The sequence below is a fragment of the Corythoichthys intestinalis genome, chromosome 13 (assembly GCF_030265065.1).
Source record: "Corythoichthys intestinalis isolate RoL2023-P3 chromosome 13, ASM3026506v1, whole genome shotgun sequence".
NCBI lineage: Eukaryota > Metazoa > Chordata > Actinopteri > Syngnathiformes > Syngnathidae > Corythoichthys > Corythoichthys intestinalis.
The window spans coordinates 48,288,291-48,308,897 of NC_080407.1; the positions used below are offsets into that span (position 1 = coordinate 48,288,291).

General features: G+C 42.4%; 1 protein-coding gene across 1 annotated transcript in view; it reads left to right on the plus strand.

Annotated features, from left to right (window-relative positions):
- The first annotated feature begins 1,300 nt into the window (after positions 1–1,300).
- The window catches only part of adgra3 (adhesion G protein-coupled receptor A3), a 30,257-nt gene continuing 10,950 nt past the window's right edge, over positions 1,301–20,607 (plus strand). Inside the window, exons 1-10 of the mRNA XM_057855166.1 lie at positions 1,301–2,084; positions 7,590–7,661; positions 14,780–14,851; positions 15,804–15,875; positions 15,960–16,031; positions 16,112–16,272; positions 16,367–16,580; positions 19,947–20,111; positions 20,181–20,382; positions 20,453–20,602. Coding sequence (XP_057711149.1) covers positions 1,882–2,084; positions 7,590–7,661; positions 14,780–14,851; positions 15,804–15,875; positions 15,960–16,031; positions 16,112–16,272; positions 16,367–16,580; positions 19,947–20,111; positions 20,181–20,382; positions 20,453–20,602 — 1,383 coding nt within the window. The 5' untranslated portion in view covers positions 1,301–1,881. The remainder of the gene's footprint in view (positions 2,085–7,589; positions 7,662–14,779; positions 14,852–15,803; positions 15,876–15,959; positions 16,032–16,111; positions 16,273–16,366; positions 16,581–19,946; positions 20,112–20,180; positions 20,383–20,452; positions 20,603–20,607) is intronic.

A 20,607-nucleotide genomic window follows, 5' to 3' on the forward strand; every position in this document is an offset into this window, starting at 1 on the left:
CTTTTGGTCCTTATAGCTTTGGGGTTCAAAGAGGAACTTAAATCGTCCAAATATAAAGAAAACATTTTCCCAAAAACATGAAAATTTGGTCTTTGATTAGCATGTTTTACACAGCGAATGTGAAATTTTGCCAATATTAAAATCAGATTTACAACATATCTTTTATCCATTTCTGGTTCTTCAATGTTGGATAGGCCAAACAAAATATGTCTAAAAACAATTTTCAATGATGGCACAACTTTGGAATTAATATAATTGTTCGGGTCAACCCAAAAGATGTGGGAGTAAGTACATTCCCAAAACAAATGGGAAATAATTTCCTCTGCATTTGCACAAAAAGAACATAATGTCTCAATATTAATTTTAAATTTAACCATTGTCCTCTTTACAGGATAACACCTGTGAAGTAATTTGAGTGTGATTTCTTTTACTTTATTTCTTAATAAATATTTTCTAGGAAAAAGCCAAGTATGTTTCCATTCAATATTTTCTTATAAATTATTCCAATAAGAAATTGCTACAGGTTTGGAAACTATCTCCTTTTGAATGTCTTCTCAAACAATGGTCGGAGGCTTCAGAGCTTAATAGTGCACATTTATAACCAATAAACAGAGACTTTGGATCAAATATTGGCACGTTACAATTTCTACCTTTAGGAGAATTTTGTAATAATCTTCGAGAGCCCTCTGGTATCGCATCGAACACAACAGAATATTCACGAGGCGTAACAACAATACTATAAAATAAACAATTCTTGACAAGTGTAAAGTTGACCATCTTCGTTCAATAATTGACTAACTAAGACTATGTTATTTTTGTATATCTTGGTTGTTCCAAATGTAATATCAATGTGGTGAAAATTTGTGTTTATATATCATTGACCACGACCAAACGGTCGTTTTTCAAATAAATATTTTTTCCTGAGCTTGCTAATGCTAATGGCACCAAGAAAGAAAGAAAAATTAATTTAAAAAACGACCTCCAAAATAAATTACTCAGAAAAACGGAGGGTTGGAAAATAATTAATTCAAAAAAACAGTCCCAAAAATAAATTACTCAGAAAAACGGAGAGTTGGAAAAAAAAAATTTAAAAAACACCCAGCCGTTTTTTTTTTTTAACTTTTCATATGAATGCAATACGCTTCCGTACTATGTAACGTTAACCGTAAAATTAAAATAATTATTCGCATTTGAAAGCATCCATTTTATTTTTTTTTAATTTTTATTTATTATTATTTTTTTTTAATATATGTATTTCCGCCCAGGGCTTTATTTTGAAATACACACTCGGAAGCGAGTGGACAACTCGGCTCCAGGCGGGTAAGAGAGTACCGTGGGAAGAGCTAAGACTTCTCAATGGACAAGAACTCGGCTGGAATTGTTTACCAGGACGTTAAAGGAACTTACGAGACGCTTCAGAAAATTGTGAACACTTTGCTCCTGAATACAGTCTACTTAGACTTCACGTTTTTGCTGTCGGAACTTTTCAACTGCTGTTTCTCTGGCCGCTCGTGTTTTCCTGGCTGATTTCCTGTCGCGAAAAAAAAGGAGAAAGGGGACTTCTGTTTGGATCCAACCACTATCCGAGCCATTTTTTCGCGTGTATGTGGATAATTTGGGCATAAACGCAGCTGCCAAAAATGAAATAAATCACTCAACGCGATGGGTATCAATCTCAACGCGATTTTAAACGAAGGAACAAACAAAGAAGCCTTCCGTTGCATTGAAGGCTGAAGAGAAATGGAGGATGGAGCTGAAATCCAAGCGAATGGGCTACAAGCTAAAATACCATGTTTCTGGTTAATGTAAAAAGAAAACTTTTGGAGGATTCATGAGATTTATCGCTTTTCACTGGGGTTACTTTGCTGTCCCGTGGGGAAAATGAAAGCTCATCTGCTCCAGTTTGTGACTTTGCTGCTCGGCGTTGGCGGCTGCAGGGCGGACGCGTCCGCTTGTAAATCGTCCGACGAGCACTCGAAAAGCACCGGGAAAAGCCTGGCGTCCGACAGAAAGGTGGTCTGCAGTAACATGGAGCTCCGCCAGGTGCTACCGGCCGACTCCTTCCCAAATCGGACTGTAACACTGTGAGTAGAAGCGATGTTTTCCCCGTTTACGACGGTATTTGAACGCGTCACGTTTACCTGCTTGGTTTCAGCTTTCAACAGGTCTTCTCAGTGTGTTTTTTCCCATTATTGACAACGATGGACGTCCAATTCGTTTAAAAGGAGTACGAAGTGTCCTCAAGGTTCAGTGCCATTGACGTTTTTAGACGTCCAATACATTTTACCCGGGAGGGGCGAATACACTACACTTTTCCATCTCACTTAAAACTCTCACAAATGTACAGTGGTACCTCAACTTACGAAATTCATTGGTTCTGGGAGTACAGTGGTACCTCTACATACGAAAGTCATTGGTTCTGGGAGTAGTTTCTTAACTTGAAACTTCTGTAAGTAGAAACACGTTGTCTATCTACCGTAATTTTTGCACTATAAGGCGCACCTGACTATAAGCCGCCACCCACCAACTTTGACACGAAAACGACATTTGTTCAGAGATGAGCCGCACTGGACGTAAATTACATACGTCATTACATTGGATATTTACACCAAAAGATATTAAGGGGTAACAGTTTATTTGACAGCGGCATCAAACGACTGTCATAAGACCAAATGAACCACCATGAAGCTTTGAACCAATTGGCTGAAAAATTTCCTTGCTTCAAGAAGCTTCATTTGGCGATCACTGCTCCCTTGGGGGAGACAGTCAACCTCTTCTGCCACCTGTTGTCAAAACTGTTGTTGGCCAACATGCCTCCTAGCATGCATTGCAGCGCCCCAGATGTAAATAACAATCAAAATCTGTAATCTGTGCTAATTATTTCTTCAGTTACTGTTCCAGTTGTTTCGTTAATTACTAATTATTGTGTTTGGTAACACTTTATTTGACAGTGGTTCCATAACACTGTCATTAGACAATCATAATTATGACATGACACTGTCATGGGCATTCATGAATGCTTATAACAGATGTTATTAAGTGTTATCTGGCAAATTATCTCACTTTTGAATGGATCTAAAAGATCTGAGCTGGACATAAATTAAGTTAGTAACATAATTTGCTGGATGGCACGTAATGAGATCTGTCATAAGCATCCAGTAATGCCCATGATAATGTCATGTCATAATTATGATGATCTTATGACAGTCTTATGACGCCGCTGTCAAATAAAGTGTTAACAAATACCATAACAAGCAATTAATGATACAACTGTAGCAGTAACTGAAGAAATAATTAGCACAGAACATGATTGTTATTTAAATCTACAGCGCTGTAATGCATGCTAGGAGGCATGTTTTGCCTATTAACCCAAATAAATCTACAAATAAGCCGCACTGGACTAAAAGCTGCTGGATTCAAAATGAAGGAAAAAAGTAGCGGCTTACAGTCCGAAAATTATGCATTAATTTGTTCCAAGCCCCCTCAAATTCAGACATAAATCTTTTTTTAATGCGCAAAAATGCATTAAAACATGTAACAAATACATGTTACAATTAGATTATGCACAACTGAGATTTTGTTTAGTGTGCAATTAGTGCTGCAACGATTAATCGATTAATTCGATTAGAAAAAAGATTCAAATTAAATTTTGCTGCCTCGAGTATTCGTTTAATTAAAATGTTGTTGTAATGGTTTGTTTTGAAAGTGTTTGCATTTGGTTTTATTGATTTGGGAGGATACACTGTCCTCTAGTGGCAAGAGTGAATATGCTATAACTCATTTCACATGGTTGAATCCAGCTGCCCCCTGTTAAGACCAACATAAGCTAGGTTTTTGTTTGAGGTAATTTTTTTAAAATACATTTGTAATTTAGTTTATTGGTATATTGAGCCGTTTTTCTGTGGGAAATGTGTTTGAACCATTTGTTAAGAGCGTTAGCATTTTATACCATTTAAGATAGCGGACTTTTGCTATGTAAGTTAGCCAATTGTTCTTTTGTTGTACTTAGATCCTTATTTATTAATTTTTTTTCCCCCAATACCGTTTGAGGAAGCTCAGGTATTTTAATTTGTTATGTTCCTTATCCGATTACTCGATTATTCGAACAAGCTAGTTAATCGATTAATCGACTACTAAAATAATCCATAGCTGCATCCCTATGTGGAATAATGTAAAAAAAAAAAAAAACAAGAATAAAAGTTAATAAACTCTTGTAAAGTTGTCGGAACACGAGAGGCGAATGAAGGGGATACACACATACACATGCAGTAGAGGTCCCTCTTAGCCAATTGGATGCCAGGAATGCTTGGCAATAGCCAATGGCAGAGCAGCAATAAGTATGTAACGTTCAGTAATTTCTGGAAGCTGCGAGTACCAGCCATACTGTATTTTTGCCTTTCGTAACAAGAGGCAATACTTTCCCGTTGAGTTATGTCTTATCCTGAAAATTCTGTATGTAGACACGTTTTTAAGTTGAGGTACCACTCTACTCTCCCTTTTGTGCACTTGTAGGAATTCCACAGTGCAGTTGATCTGTGCAGTGGTGTTGAGTGATTGCGGTAACATGAGAGCACCAGGGCAGGGAAATAATAGACCCTGAGGCCTAGAAATGAAAAGATTTGCTACTATATGCTTTGATTGTTGTTCTAGCATGTAGCTAGTTGAAAGCATTGTGGGATGTCTTGTTTGAGTTCATGATGTGTTGACCTGGATGGACAGGTAAGAATCTCACAATAGATGTTAGCAACATTGTCAAGGTATTGTCACTTATTCACCTGATGGAACTTTGGAATCTTCCTTTCCCGCTGACAGGACAAAAGATGATAAAAGCTGCCAGGGTTTAGAGACTTATCTATGTGTCAAGATCAGGAAGCTTTTTCTCTCCCAGGTTTAGGAATACCTCTAGATCATTCCATCTGGAGTCCTGAAGCAATCAGCCAGAGACAGACTGCAAGGAAATGACCTGTCGAGCAGTAGACGCCCTTAGGGTGGAGGATTTAGGGTCGCCTTGAGCTCCTTGCAGAGTACTAATTCTCAAACTCTGTCAGTGGGTCGCTGCAATTGCTATACAGTATTCCACAAAACATATTTGTTAAAACATACTGCATATGACTGAGCATTCATATAAAAGGACAGTCATGAATCAATGCATAGACTTCAAAACCTATTGATATGACACGGGAAACAGGGCCGTTTCGTAGGGGGCCTATTTTCAAAAACTTAAAATTAGCGCTGCAACGATTAACTCGAGTATTCGATTAGAAAAAAAGATTCGAATTAAATTTTGCTGCTTCGAGTATTCGTTAAAGTGGCGTTGTAATGGTTTGTTTTGTGTTTGCATTTAGATTTATTGATTTGGGTGGATACACTGCCCTCTATTCTGCCTCATTTCACATGGCTTAATCCAGCTGCTCCCTGTTAAGACCAACATAAGCTAAGTTTTTGTTTGAGCTTAAGTTTTTTTTTTTTTTTTTTAATGCATTTGTAATTTAGTTTATAGGTATATTTAGCCGTTTTTTGTGGGAATATATGTGTGAACCATTTGTTAAGAGCATTGTACAAAAAAGTTGTTTTAAAGCATTTAAGCTAGCGGACTTTTGCTATGTAAGTTAGCCAATTGTTCTTTTGTTGTACTGTACATAGATCCCTAATTTACGGTATTTATTTTTTTTATACCGTTTAAGATTCAGCTCAGGTATTTTAATTTTTTATGTTCCTTATCCGATTACTCGATTATTCGAACTAATTAGTTAATCGATTAATTGACTACTAAAATAATCGATAGCTGCAGCCCTACTTCAAATATTTTCAAAACCAAAGCTGCTACCGACCTAAAACCAAAACCGGCACCTACCTTAGCCATATATGAGTCTCCGTGAGCGGCGGCATAAAAAAAATCAAAGTCGTTCCCTTATAAAATCCCGATTATTTTTTTATATCAGTATAACACAACTTAAAATGGCTATAAAAGTCTCAGATTTTACACTAGATGCACAAAAATCATCAAATGCAGCGATAATCACCTGTATTTTCAGGATCAATAGCAATATTTAGTTTTTGACCAAAAAAAGCAACTTAATTTTTTTTTTCATTTACTGCAAGTTTTCAACAGCTAATAAATCACTCAATTTAACATCAGAAACTTAATACTTGAGGAAAACATGCAGAATCAGTTATAATTAAAATTTAAATAGATTATTAATAAATTCTATCTACAATCACAACTTATTATAAAATAGAATAGCGCTTTATTATCATTATACAATACTGTTAGCGAATGAGGCTAGCGGCCGCCTGGCGTAAAAGGAGCTTTTCTGGTGAAAATGATTGTGAATAAATGCTTAAATCCCCGAATTCTTCATAAATATGGACATGAAACAATCTCGATTCTTGGACAAAAGCAAAGAAACGGTGCAGTTAGCGTGTATTTTACGTATATTGACAAAGTACAATGCTACTCTGTTAGCGAATGAGGCTAGTAGCCGCCTGGTGTAACAGGAGCTTTTGTGGGGAAAATTCTTGTGAATAAATGGTTAAATCCCTGAATTCTTCATAGATATAGACGTAAAACAGGCTCGATTCTTGGTTAAAAGCAAAGAAACCATGCCGTTAGTGTTTATTTTACATATATTGACGAAGTACAATGCTACCATGTTAGCAAATGTGGCTAGAGTTTTTGTGGTGAAAATTCTTGTGAATAAGTGCTTAAATCCCTGAATTCTTTATAGATATGGACATTAAACAGTGATTCTTGGTTAAAAGTAAACTATGAGGCTAATCATTTACGAAAATTAGCCGCCTCCACGTGTAAACAAAGAAGAAAATTCCTGTAAATAAATTCTTCAATCACGCATGCATGGTACGACAGCTTTCGTAGTTAAATCCAATCGTAAGTAAATCCAAGCTAAAAGTCGACATGAGTGTGTGCCGTCTTCGGCTATTACTACATGAAGCTCGGTCCCCTCTGAAAAGACGTCGCGCAAAGAATGATGAAGTGACATGTCAATAGTAATGATGTCTATGATCAATGCTAATGTAAAATATACCCTCTCAATTCCCCATAATAACAGTTATGCATAGTACTTGAGGTTGACCGATATATCAGCCAGCCGATATTTGGACTCTTTCCCAACAAAAATGAATAAGCCGATTAAAAAAAGCATTTTGATCGCGCATCTATGTGGGCAACTTTGGCTGGTGGTAGGACCCCGGAAGGACCCTGCAGCAGCTTGAAGGCAGGCTGCTAAAGGAAGCTTTTGGCTGAAAATATTGTTTATCTTGCATGAGAGAATATGCTATGTTGCTTTAGCCTTTCAGGTGTTTCCTGAGTGATCCTTGCACTTTAAATGTAACTGGTAGCGTTGGTGTAGCCTTTGTCTTTTATAATCTATTTCCTTTAAAAAAAAAAAAGTATATTGGTTTACAAAATGGGTTTTGGATATCGGCTGCAATTTTGGGGGGTTATCGGTATCCGAATCGGCATTTGAAAATCCCATATCGGTCAAGCTCTACTCGTACTAACATGCTAGCCCTTGCAGCTCCTTGTATAATGTTACTGTGAACTCATCCAATTTTTTTCTTCTTCGCAGAATCCTTAGCAACAATAAAATTCAAGAACTCAAGAACGGCTCGTTTGTCGGATTGTCTACGTTGGAAAAATTGTAAGTAGCTTTTTCTTCACAGTGCTAACGATGCTAAGGCTTGGGATGTTAACCATTCAGTTGACCATGAGTTGGGGTCATAGCCATATATTGGACTGGTTGCTAGCGACCCCTTAGCTTATACTGATATCCATCCATTATCTACCGCTTAGACCGTCGTCGGGTCGCGGGGGCAGCAGCTTTAAATTCAACCAAGCGGACTGTTGTATGATTTGAAAATCTGAATCAATGCATGAAATACAAATTAACCGTTTCTCGTTGATTTATTTACCAGCTTTCAATTTAACACATTTAACAATTGTACGTGCAGTCTAAACATTAAGTATATAAACATTTCTTGCAAACAATAAGAATTCAAGTATGAACATTTACAACCGCTTGTATGACTTGAACAATGTACAACATTATAAAAATCAATACGACGACTGTGCAAACATGTCATTGTAACACAAATGACTTACAGCTTGAACAGTACACTTCAAACAGACAACTTATTGTTAATGGCTGCTGTGACATAATTACTCAACATAAGTGTTTACTTCAAGGTTTCATTTTTTTTTTTTTTTCCCAGAGCATTTTTTAATACATGCACGCACACATTAAAGCTACATTTCTCTTATGCCAATGAAACATTTAAGAATTTTTGATGGCAGTAATGACACAGAGTAAAGCAAGCACATACAGAAAAATAGCTGTAGCCATTAAACGGTCATATTATAGGTTTCACTGGAGGACTGTACTTGATGCTGAATGCTTTACCGTCATAAAAGCTATCAGAGAAATCACACACACATACGCGACATACTAATTGCTTGATGCAGTCCGTGCCCAACCCACTCATTAAGTTCAGCCATTTTGACAAGGTTACAGACGCTATCCGACTCCATCACATTCATTTGTAGCGTTAGCCGCTTGCGTTATCCTGTGGCCTGGCTATTAGTAGAAAGCACTGAAAGCACCGTCTCCTGAAATCATGAGAATCAGCGAGGACAGCGGGTTAAAGCCCGTTTGGATGCCGCCAAGACTCTACTTAATGTCGGGTGAAAGTTTGGCGAATTTCCCCTAAGCCACACTCCATCACGTTTGCTTATAGCGTTAGCCGCTAGCGTTAGCCTACCGGGCTTCTGTTTGTTTGACTTCAAGATAACCACGTGACTTCATACGTAAGCACACTGCTTTCTTAAAGGGGAATGAACATAGCCGAACAACACAGAGTCAAAGCGGGATGAAAAGACTATTTACTTGTTTTATTAAATTACTGAATTTACCGGCATGGTCAAAATTACGTCGGTCATCGTGAAGAATTTCGGTAACGGTAAATATTCGTTATACCGCCTGGCTCTAGTGGTATCACAAAGCGTTCCTAAGCTAGCTGAGAGACAGTCTCTCCAGCGTGTCCTGGGTCGTTCATGGGGCTTCCCGCCAGTGGGACATGCCCAGACCACCTCTTCAGGGAGGTATCCGAACCAGATGCCCGAGCCTCCTCAACGTGGAGGAGTAGCCGCTCGACCCTTCAACCCTTCTGGATTACCAAGCTTCTCACCATATCTCTAAGGGAGAGCCCGGACACCCTGCGAAGGAGTTCAATTCGGCCACTTGTATCTGGGATCTTGTTCTTTCGGTCACGACCCACAGCTCATGACCATACGTGAGACTAAGAACGTAGAACGAATGCTAAATCGAGAGCTTCGCCTTTTGGCTCAGCTGCTCCTTCACCACAACAGACCGGTACAGAGTCCGCATCACTGTAGAAGCTGCACCGATCCGCCTGTCAATCTCCCGCTCCCTACTACCCTTACTTGTGAACAAGACTCCAAGATACTTGAACTCCACCACTTGGGGTAGGATCTCATCCCCGACCCCCCAAGAGAGAGAGGGCACGCCACCCTTTTCCCACTATACTGATATTTCAAAGCCAATTCGTATTGCCCGAATTGTTGCTGGTTGTCTTCCTAGTCGGAATAAGCCGTTTGGGAATCTGACAACCCTTTCAGATCAGGCTTATCTGCGCTCCATGTCATTCGCGCCATTTTGCCGTGATTCTGAAATGTCATCACCCGTGTTTCCGAGTGGGAGATTCTTTTCAGAAACTTGGCGCTTGGCCTTCGCATATGGGCCACGCATGATTTATCACTCGGGAATGGCTTCCTCGCAGATTGAATAACCAGAACGTTAATGGCCGTGCATTTACCCGAGGCTACCATAACACATGACTGCATCATTGGGGAATTAGAGGTATGTTTCCTATAGTGCTTGGAAAGAGATGATATGTCTCTTTAAGAGGCCCCTCCATAGCTAGCGCTCAGGGCAATTTGAGGAGTATTGGCTTAATTTGCATCCCAGAAAACTTTGATCTTCACCAAGAAAGCCACCTCTAAGGCTTTTACGTGCTTTTTGTTTGCTAGCGGCTAGACGATTTGGTCGTAAAAGCGCGCTCTGACCACAATCGCTTGAATCCAGAGGCAAGTTTAGCGTTCCTGTATGCCTGGAGGGCCAAGTCCGCCCTTCAGTCAGTGGAGCTGGACGGCTTGCATGCTTTGTCATTGTAATGAAGCCAAGCAAAGGTCGGAGGCGCCGCCATTCAATCCCTGAAACGTCCCCTCCCAACTTTCATCCAATTCGCCCCAGTAAAAGAAAAAAAAAACAAGACTCCCAACCCTTCCAGTCCCCCCGCTTTCAGTGTCCTTTTGGTTTTTCCTCTTATTCCTTTGTCCATTGAGAAACTGTCATTAAACACAGAGACGACAACAAGCAAGGGTAGAGAATCAGTAAAGCCTATCAAGCTCGCCGTGTGATTTTCTGGTATAACTGTGGAGACATTGTGGGAGTTGTCGCAGCACACAATCCCCTTTATTACGTCGTCCATAGAAATGGGAGCCGTGCTAGCCGAGCGTCACATGCTAATTCCTGACTAAATCTGCTGCTTTAGAGGAATGCTCATTGTGGAAGGGTGTGACAAAATATCGAAATGGTGATATATTGTGATACTTTGCATCCCAAAAGGTTTTCGATACTCTTATGCCATGAATCGAGTTATCGTTTTAAAAAGGTGTCAGTGAAACTAGAGCAGGGGTAGCCAACTCTGGTCCTCGAGAGCCGCAATCCAGCTTGTTTTCCATGTCTCCCTCCTCCAACACACCTGAATCAAATTATCAGGATTGTTATTAGGCAACTGCAGAGCTTGCCAGTGAGCTGATCATTTAATTCAGGTGTGTTAAAGGAGGGAGACATGGAAAACAAGCTGGATTGCGGCTCTTGAGGACCAGGGTTGGCCACCCCTGAACTAGAGCATTCACAGGTGATTACAGGTCACTTTCTGTTGATGTTAGGGCATTTACAGGTCACTTCTTGTCGAGTTTGAGTGACTGCCTATTCATTCCCAGGTCACTCCTTTTCTGTGACCCAAAATAAACAGGAAGTAGCCCTGAAATACCCCAAAATCAACAGGAAGGGACTAAAAATCAACATGTAATGGCAGGGGTACCTAACTCCGGTCCTCGAGAGCCCCTATCCAGCTTGTTTTCCATGTCTCCCTCCTCTAACACACCTGACTCCAATAATCAGGATCGTTATCAGGCTCCTGCTGAGCTTGCTGATGAGCTGATCATTTGATTCAGGTGTGTTGGAGGAGGGAGACATGGAAAACAAGCAAAATAGGGGCTCTCGATGACCGGAGTTGGATCCCCGTGGGTTATGGAACTGGCCCAAAATTACATCGCTGCTTGGCATTGGCTGCCACTGACGGCCATCGAAGTGGGAGCTGCCACCCTCCCAGCTCAAATTAAGGACGTCTACTAATGATAAACTTAGAGCAGAACATTTTTCCATTAAATAGGATTATTATTTTTCAAAACATATTAGCAATTTGGAACATAAGTATAATGTTAAAATAAAAGAAATTAAAATAACAAAATATTCTGAATAAAATTAAAATAAATGCAGTCCTCTAGGTGAGCCTAAACCTACAGCCTAAGCTCAACATTATTAGCATCAAAACAAAAATAATTGAATTATTTTCCATAAAAAGCACGTGTGTATGACTGTTGTCATGTTTACCTTATTCGCACACTCTTTCTCAACAGAGTCAGTTGCCAGAGAGAAAAAAAAAAAACATGTTTTACCACAGCTAGACACACTAAACATGCTGGAGTTAACTCTCGCACCTCGTGCAAAACGTTCATGACATTGTTGACCAATGTTCCCTCCAATTTTTTATGTGTCTGAGCAAACACACCAGCTCCCTGAGCACACTGCGGCCCACGGTGAGCAACATCAGATGTATACCGTATTTTTTGGAATATAAGTCGCACAGCCAAAAAATGCGCAATTAAAAGGTAAAAACGTATATGTCGCACCGGCGTATAAGTCGCATTTTTGGGGGAAATTGATTTGGTAGAATCCACCACCAAGAACAGACATGTCATTTTGAAAGGCAATTTAGAGTAAAAATACAATAGAGAACAACAGGCTGAATAAGTGTACGGTATGCTAACATTACATGACTCATAAACAATGAACTGAGAACATGCCTAGTATGTTAATGTAACATAGCTATTTAGAGTTATTCAGATAAGTATTGCATAAAGAACATGCTAACTAGCAACAATGATATAATAATGTGTGAATAAGTTCACATACAGTATAAGTCGCTCCAGAGTATAAGACGCACCCTCTGCCAAACTATGAAAAAAAATGTGATTTATAGTCCGAAAAATACTGTACATGGCGGCCACATACCAGTATCACACCTTTTCACGCCTATTAGCATTTCTACTGCCCGTAAATTATCTAGTATTAAGAGCATTTAATGATTAATATCCATAATTAAAATATCTTTATAAATGTCACTAGAATACACACCAATCTGACTTAAATTGTACCTTATTTTTCACATCTTAATATATAGGCCTAGCATTTGATGTACTGATATGTCAGTGCTCTCATCTACTATCGGTGTATGCCAGGGTGCATTTTTAACACTGCACATAGTCTCGTTCTCCACTATCTCATTTATTGAGTTTACAAATTCAACGGCATAGTTTTTACTTCGCCAGCTTTCTGGTATACTTACATACTTTGCCATGTGATTGCGGATTTGTTGAACTGACACCATTGACGCATTCATTTCGATGGCAAGTAAAATGTCCTCAATGAGAACTTCAACTTGCTCTGGGTCAGATTTTGTTTTGTGGGACAGCTCGTTTCTCTTCTGTCGGTGTTTTTGCATTCTCCCCCAATAATGTACCAATCGCCTGTCCCATCTTGAGTCTTCCTAATTTTCAACAGCTTTCAAAGGACTTTTCTGCTGAATATGACACTTGAGGTAGCCCAACTTCCATTCAGTCCGCATTTTTCCCTCTGAAAACTCACTTGGTACTTTGGCTCCGTGGCTAATATCACACAGTTTCACCGCTTGTTCGTCTATTTGCACATGCTCCGACAGCCACTCCATCTTATATGAATCGTATTTCTTTTTTACTTTGGCTTGGTGAGTGGATGTGTCGCTGCCCGTTCGTTTCGCCAAGTTAAGGGGTTGGCCTTTGCGTCTCTCAACTCCGCCGCACTCACGCACTGTTGATAGCTTGCTACCTACACGCGCGGTGCGCGTAGGCTGGGCACTACACAAGGAATGTCAATGCTATGATTGGCTGCGTAGCGGAAGTGAACCTTATCGTATCATTTGCTGGACACCTGTCACTCACCGAGTTACAACGCAATTAATACGTTTCTGTTGATTTTTTTTTGTGCGCAGCATAGAATTTCTTGTGCGCAGAGTAGGTGCCAGCAGTGCGCGATTGCGCACGCGCGCAGCTTAGAGGGAACATTGTTGTTGACTAACCTTTAATTATGTATAAATACGAAATCTTATTGGAGGCGTTGCCTCCTTGGCAGCCACCCTCCGCAAACATGTTATACATGTCGGTTGGCCCTCCTTTACGTCGCGGCCGTCTGTAACTTTTTAAGTATTCCCATACCAGCGATTTCATTTTCTTCGATACGGGAAAAAGATCAGGAGTTTCACCTCCTCCAGCCATCGTATAGCACAGCTGACTCACTGACACTGAGCAACAACCGGTAGAGGAGAGTTGAGCCATACAACTGCAAGCAAGAGATTTCTCCATGCATTTTTGGGACATAAAAAATGGCTAATACCTAAGGGACGTTATGATGGTATGCGGTTTTGAAACCTTGATGTTTTCATACCACGGTATACTTTGAAACCGTTAATCGGCACATGTCGAATAGCTTGTTTTTTCTGTTTATCAGATGTTTTGTAGAATGATATCCTGACCAATATATTGTATTATATCGTTTTAGAGCCATATCGTGAGATCATCGTTATCGTGAGCTTTGCACCTAATCGTAAGGCACCCAGAGGTTCCCCCCCTTGTGGAAACCTGGTTGAAATAGTGACCCTCTGCCCACAACTGTTGGTACATAATACATTAAGCTAATTACAGTTGATAGTGCAGTGGTTCGTAACCTTGCTAAAAGTACCGAACATGTTTCACATGTGGAATCACCGAACCCGAACATATCTAACCTAGCAAGCTAATGATTTGGCAAATTGCCGTTCAAAATTCTTCTGATTTTGACAGCATGGTTTTTAAACGGTTCAAATTTTTAGACCACGCAGCCTATTAATGTGTTGTATTCCCTCAAACCAAGTGCGAGTCAACATTCCACTGAGCAAATCAGCTCCTCCTCCCATCAGATTGAGGACTAGCAGTTAAAAGAAAACGACTAAGCCTGTAAATTGGGAGCAAACCAGTCCAAAACCTGGTCTAAGAAGCCAATTTGGCTGGATTTAATCAGCGTATGAAAATAGGGGTGTGCGTTTCTTTACCTTCACCGAACCCATTAGACTTATTCACCAAATCCCTGGAGTTTGATTGAACCTAGGTTAAGAACCACTGAGATGGTGTCTGTGTAGATTGTCCAGATCAAACTGGGGAAAGACTGGCAGACGATTCGCCAATTCCGAGTTCCCGGTCATGCAAAATCGCAGAATCGAATGACTGGTCTTTCTTTGCCAATGTTTATGGCTCAGTAGGGCCTACATTATTGCATTTTAAATCATAAAAACAAGAAATTTCAGTTATTTTCTTCCTTTTTAGGGACCTACGGAATAACCTGATCAGCCGAATAGAACCGGGCGCCTTCCTCGGATTGCCGGCTCTCAAAAGACTGTGAGTAGCGCCTTGGAACTTCCTTCTCGCGCCCTTTCGAGACTTGCTACCGCGTCAAGAGCAGCTATCGCTCATATCTGTGTTTGCAGTGCACCGCGTGTTTGTGTTCGCCTGCCTGCTATGTGTCCATAAGGGAGGATGGTCAGTGGAGCGCTATTTTATTTCCACGGCCTTGTTTAGTCTGGCTCTGAGCCAGAGACAGCTTGGGGCCTGTGAGGTTTTCACACACTCCCACCAGTGCAAGGATGGGCTTTAGAACTTGGAAATAGGGTGTTTTTGTCAGGTTAAAGTTGAGTTTGGAGGAATACGATGTTTTTCTGCTGGTCCGTCGTCAAATTGTCCTTCCCTTCAGTTCTTCAGGAAGGACAAAAAGTAATCTATTTCGCTTTGGAGTCATTGCTATGAATGTTTTGGTCTTGTTTTACAGTGTGACTCACTGGGTGGACAAAAAAATCTATATTGCCCTCCCCCCCGAAGCAGCTGAAGGTCTGGTCCCAGCTACAGCCTAATCACATCAGGCTATTTTTGCCTCCCCTTCCGGCCCCTTCTATGCAGCTAATCATGCATGCGGTATCCTGCAATGCCCGTGTGCGTCTGGTCTTAACATTTTGGGGTCTGTCGATGTGCCGCCTTTGACTTGAGACTTAGATAAAAGTCTCTTTGGTTGAAAAATATGCACAGTACGTGTGTTTTTTGGGGGGCTGGAGTACATGGCAGCTTTCAACGCTCTTTAATCACACATGATGAATCACCTCAGATTGCCCTTTTGAAGTGCAAACACTCACTTGGAGGCACATAAACATGCACCTTGAAGCAGTTCTGTCTCAACACGCCTCACTTAAAGGAGCCATGTAGCAGACCGTTTGATCATGAGATTTTCGTCCATTTAAAAAGTGTGTTTGCCAGACTATAACGTGCACTATTTTTTTCACTGTTTGATTTTGTTCTGCAGGGATTTGGCCAACAACAGCATAGGCTGCCTCAACGTAGACATCTTTCGAGGCCTCAAGAGTCTCATTCGACTGTGAGTGCTTTGATTTATTTAATGATTCAATTAAATTAGAGTTATGCACCCGTGACTACTTTACTTCATCAATCATATTTGCAGAAATCTGTCAGGGAATCTTTTCTCTTCGCTGGCTCAAGGGACCTTTGACAGTCTGGTGTCGTTGAAGTATCTGTGAGTATAGAGGACAGAAAGCATTGGGTTTATGTATCCGAGCAACTGGTCACCCACCTGCTTTGCTCGCGAACCCGCAGCGACTTCCAGACGCCGTACCTGTTGTGCGACTGCAATCTGTTGTGGTTGCTGCACTGGCTTCGTGACAGGAACGTGGCTGCCAAGAGCACCAAGTGCTCGTATCCGCAGTTGCTGCAGGGCCAGCTGGTCACTGCCATCAGGCCGGAGCTTCTCACGTGTGGTAGGGGAATGCTACTTGTGTGACGTTACAGGTCATTAGGTCTTAGGTACCAGCATTAATACTAATACTTGAGTTTCCTCACTTCTTCTCGTAGATGCTCCGCTGGAGCTGCCCTCCTTCCAGTTGACCCCATCTCAGCGGCAAGTTGTCTTTCAAGGGGACAGCCTGCCCTTCCAGTGTCAGGCTTCCTTCGTGGCTGAGGACATGCAGGTCCTATGGTACCAGAACGGGCGCATGGTGACACCAGACGCTGCCCAAGGCATCTACATTGAGAAACATATGGTTCAAAACTGCTCGCTAATTGCGAGGTAAGTGATGAGACAACCCACCAAAATTATTCCTCCAATTGACTTTCAACTCAGACCCACAAAAAACAATGGTGGAAACACACACGGAAAAAATCTCCACTGGTAGGGTTAGGTCTTTGACTGATTTCAACGATTCCAACTCCAAACTTGTTTTGCTCCCTTCTCAATTACACCACAATCAACAATGTTGGACCCTTAGTAAAACTCCTTATTGACTCCTATTCAAATTGAACTCCAACCCACAAACAAATCCTCGTTGAGTGCCATTGACTGTAAACTAGGACTCACAAAATTAATATCCATTGGCTCCCAATTCTCGAACCCACCAAAGAACCCATTGGCATTAATTATTTTTTACCAAAAACTTACATTACCCCAGTCAGTTCAAAACATCCAGCCATCCATTGACTACCGCTTAATCCGGGGTCTGGTCGTGGAGGCATCAGCTTTAGCAGGGAAGCCCAGACTTCCCTCTACCTAGCCACTTCAACAAGCTTCTCAGGCGGGCTCCCAAGATGTTCCCAAGCCAGCGTGTCATGGGTGGTCCCTGGGGCCTCCCACCAGTGGGACATGCCCGGAACACTTCTCCAGGGAGCCATCCAGGAGGCATCCGAACCAGATGCCCAAGCCACCTCAGCTGGCTCCTCTCATCGCAGAGGAGTAGTGGTTTGACCCTGAGTCCCTTCCGGATGACAGAGCGTCTCAACCAAGGGAGAGCCCGGACACCCTGCGGAGGAATCTCATTTCAAAGCATGGCTCAAAAGACCCCTCATGATGAATAATATAAAAGGACTTATCAGGGCCCTGGCTGATACACTCAGCACAGCTACAGTATTACAAACTGTGGCTACCAGCACACTCCCAAGCAGTCCATCACCTTTGTCAGAGCTGGGGGAAAAGCGCAACATCAGTCAAGTACCTTTGGAGGGTTTCTCAGCACCGCACAGGACTGGAAACTCCAAGTTGATTTGGAGAGACAGCTCAAGTTCCCAGAGAAAATCCTGGCCACTTCACTCCGCCCAGACATGGTGCTAACATCAGTCGACAAAGCAAGTGATCCTTGTTGAGCTTGCTGTCCCTCGGAAGACAGACTGGAGGAGGCCAATGAACATGAGAGTGCAAAATATACAGAGTTGGTAACCGAGTGCCAAAGTAAGTTAGGGGCTGTTCAACCCCGGCTAGGTTGCCGGTGCAAGGGTGTCTGATGATCACTGGCTTGAAACACCCTATGACCTCCCTTTCATTACTCATGATGTATTCAAGTAGCACCTAGAGGTGTACTTAAGAACTAAATACAAATGGACTTAGGTTTCCCTTGCCCAGACACGGGTTACCGGGGCCCCCCCTCTGGAGGTGGGGCCTCGAAGGCGAATGTTTGGTAGACAGGCCTGCATCCATGGGGTGTAGCCGGGCACAGCCAGAAAAGGCAACATGGGTACCCCTTCCCATGGGTTCACCACCTATGAGAGGGGCCATAGGGGTTGGATGCGTAGGGAGTTTGGCAGCGGCCAAAGGAGGAGGCCTAGGCGGTCCGACCGCCAGCTACAGAAGCTAACACTTGGGACATGGAATGTCACATCTCCCACGGGGAAGGAGCCTGAGCTGGTGTGTGAGGCATAGAAGTTCCAACTAGATATAGTTTAACTCCCCTCCACACACAGTTTGGTTTCTGGTACCAATCCTCTTGAGAGGGGTTGGACTCTCTTCCACTCGGTAGCTGCCCAGAGTGAGAGGCGTTGGGGTTTACCCTGGTAGACGAGAGGGTAGCCTCTCTCCACCTTCGGATGGGGGGACGGGCCCTGACTGACGTTTGTGCTTATTCACCAAACAGCAGCTTGGAGTACCCAGGGATCAGAACCGGAGCAGTGTTCTGTTATTGGATGTCTGTGCTCGTCACGGTTTATCCATAATGAACACCATGTTCAGACATAGGGGTGTCCATATGTGCACTTGGCACCAGGACACTAGGGCCGCAGTTCGAAGATGGACTTAGTTGTCGTGTCATCGGATTTGCGGCCGCATATTTTGGACTCTCGGGTAAAGATAGGGCCGGACCTTTCAACTGATCACCTCACCTGGTGGTGTGTTAGCGCCGATGGCAGGGGAAGAAGCTAGCCAGACCTGGCAGACCCAAACGTATTGTGACATACATTCAAAACATTCCTGCAATTAATGATACTTTTAACTCATTCACTCCCAGCCATTTTCACCGGTGCAACCCCCTTGGCTCCCGGCCGTTTTACTGGACTTTGACTGATTTTGCAAGGCCCACCGAAAATTCTGTTCTATTGCTATATAAACATGGAACCCACCAAAAGAAAGATTAGACTCTCTTCTTTCAGTAGGAAAAAAAGTTAGGGTATATCTTTTTCCATTCTTTCAGTATTAGAAAATAGCTTAGTTTGAGCAATTTTTTCAATTTCTGATGAAAAACAATTGAACTTTTTGCAAAAGTATACATTTCAAACATAACTTTGACTTTAACACAGCTATTTATGCTTTTGTGACATCCCATACATTTGAATGTTTTCCTTCTACAAAATAACATAAACAACAAGACAAATAGAGCTTTTGATAGCAAAGTAACAATTTATTTACACATAACTAAACTATTGAACTGAGAGATGACGCTGTTGTGGCCGCGACAGCCGGGGTAACCTTTTCCCTCATCGCCGCCTGTCTCATCAAGATGATTTTTTTTAGTCTTTCTTTTGTGGTGACCACTGCCTCGTGGCGGTGTTCGCCTGGGGAACTTGTGTTCCTGGGGGGAAACTGGTTTGGCCGTGCGCGTTTCCGGCTGAGTTGCGGGACACTGGAGGGTTCAGGGGACGCGAGCAGCCGAGCACGGCGGCGCGGGCTCTGCTCGGCGAGCAGCACAGACTCAACGGCATCTTCCGCTGCACTGGTGGTCCTGGTCGTTCTGCTCGGTCATCCAGCACCTGGCATCCCGGGCGTCCTCCCGATTGTTTTGCTCGGTCGTCCGCCGCCTGGCGTCCTGGACATCCATTCGGTCGTCTTCCGCCAGCCGTGCGGCCCGGCCGTGAATCGGGTTGCGGGTCTTACCAAATGCTCTACTGCCCTCCAGTGGCCAGTTTTATTGCTTTAAAATGGATTTTCAGCATTGTGCTTTGGTGCTAAGTTGCATCAGAACCTAGAGATGTCTCTTGTGAAAAAAATGTAAAACACGTATAAATACGTCTTTGGGACACTGAAACAATTAAAAATAGAATGTATTTATACGTTTTTGGGAACAAATGAGTCAACATTAAGCAAACAAAGGTCGCCATTTTTAACCCAAAAAAATGACTGCATTCCTGTACAATTTCTCCAGAAAATTACAATCAAAATACTTGTATCTCCTGGCAGTGCATTGACTATATCAAACATCCAACCTGGTTTTACCGGCAACTGGGAGTGCAGGGTCAGAACAAGCAGAGGAAACACCACCAGAACAGTCCACATTGTAGTGTTGGAGAGTTCCGCCAAATACTGCGCTCCTGAACGGGTCACCAACAACAAGGGAGAGTTCCGGTTAGTTTACGTAAATGACTTTGACTTGGCACAAAATTAGAAATAACACAGATTCCGACAAAATTCCAGGTGGCCGCGCACCTTGGCGGGAATCCGAGCCTTCCTACCTTGCAACAGATTGCAGTCGAGCGCGGGAAGCTACATGGGAGGCTCCGGCGAGGAACAGCGAGCTTGGCGGGACTGTAATCGAAACGGGCTGTGGGCGGAAGACAATTATTCCCGTTGCCAGTTCCAGAAAGACGTCACCCGATTCCTCTACGTTATCAACCAGGTGAATACCGCTCTTTTCGCTCGGGATTTCCTCTCGCCGTGCCGACACTTCACTCGGTTGGTTTTATCAGATGCCTCTGAACGAAAGTAACGTGGTGCCAAGGGCGCGTCGCCTTCTGGTCTACACGATCGACGCCGCCAACTTCTCAGACAAGATGGATATCATCTTTGTCGCAGAGATGATTGAAAAGTTCGCAAAGTTTGTGGACAAGAATAAAGATGTAAG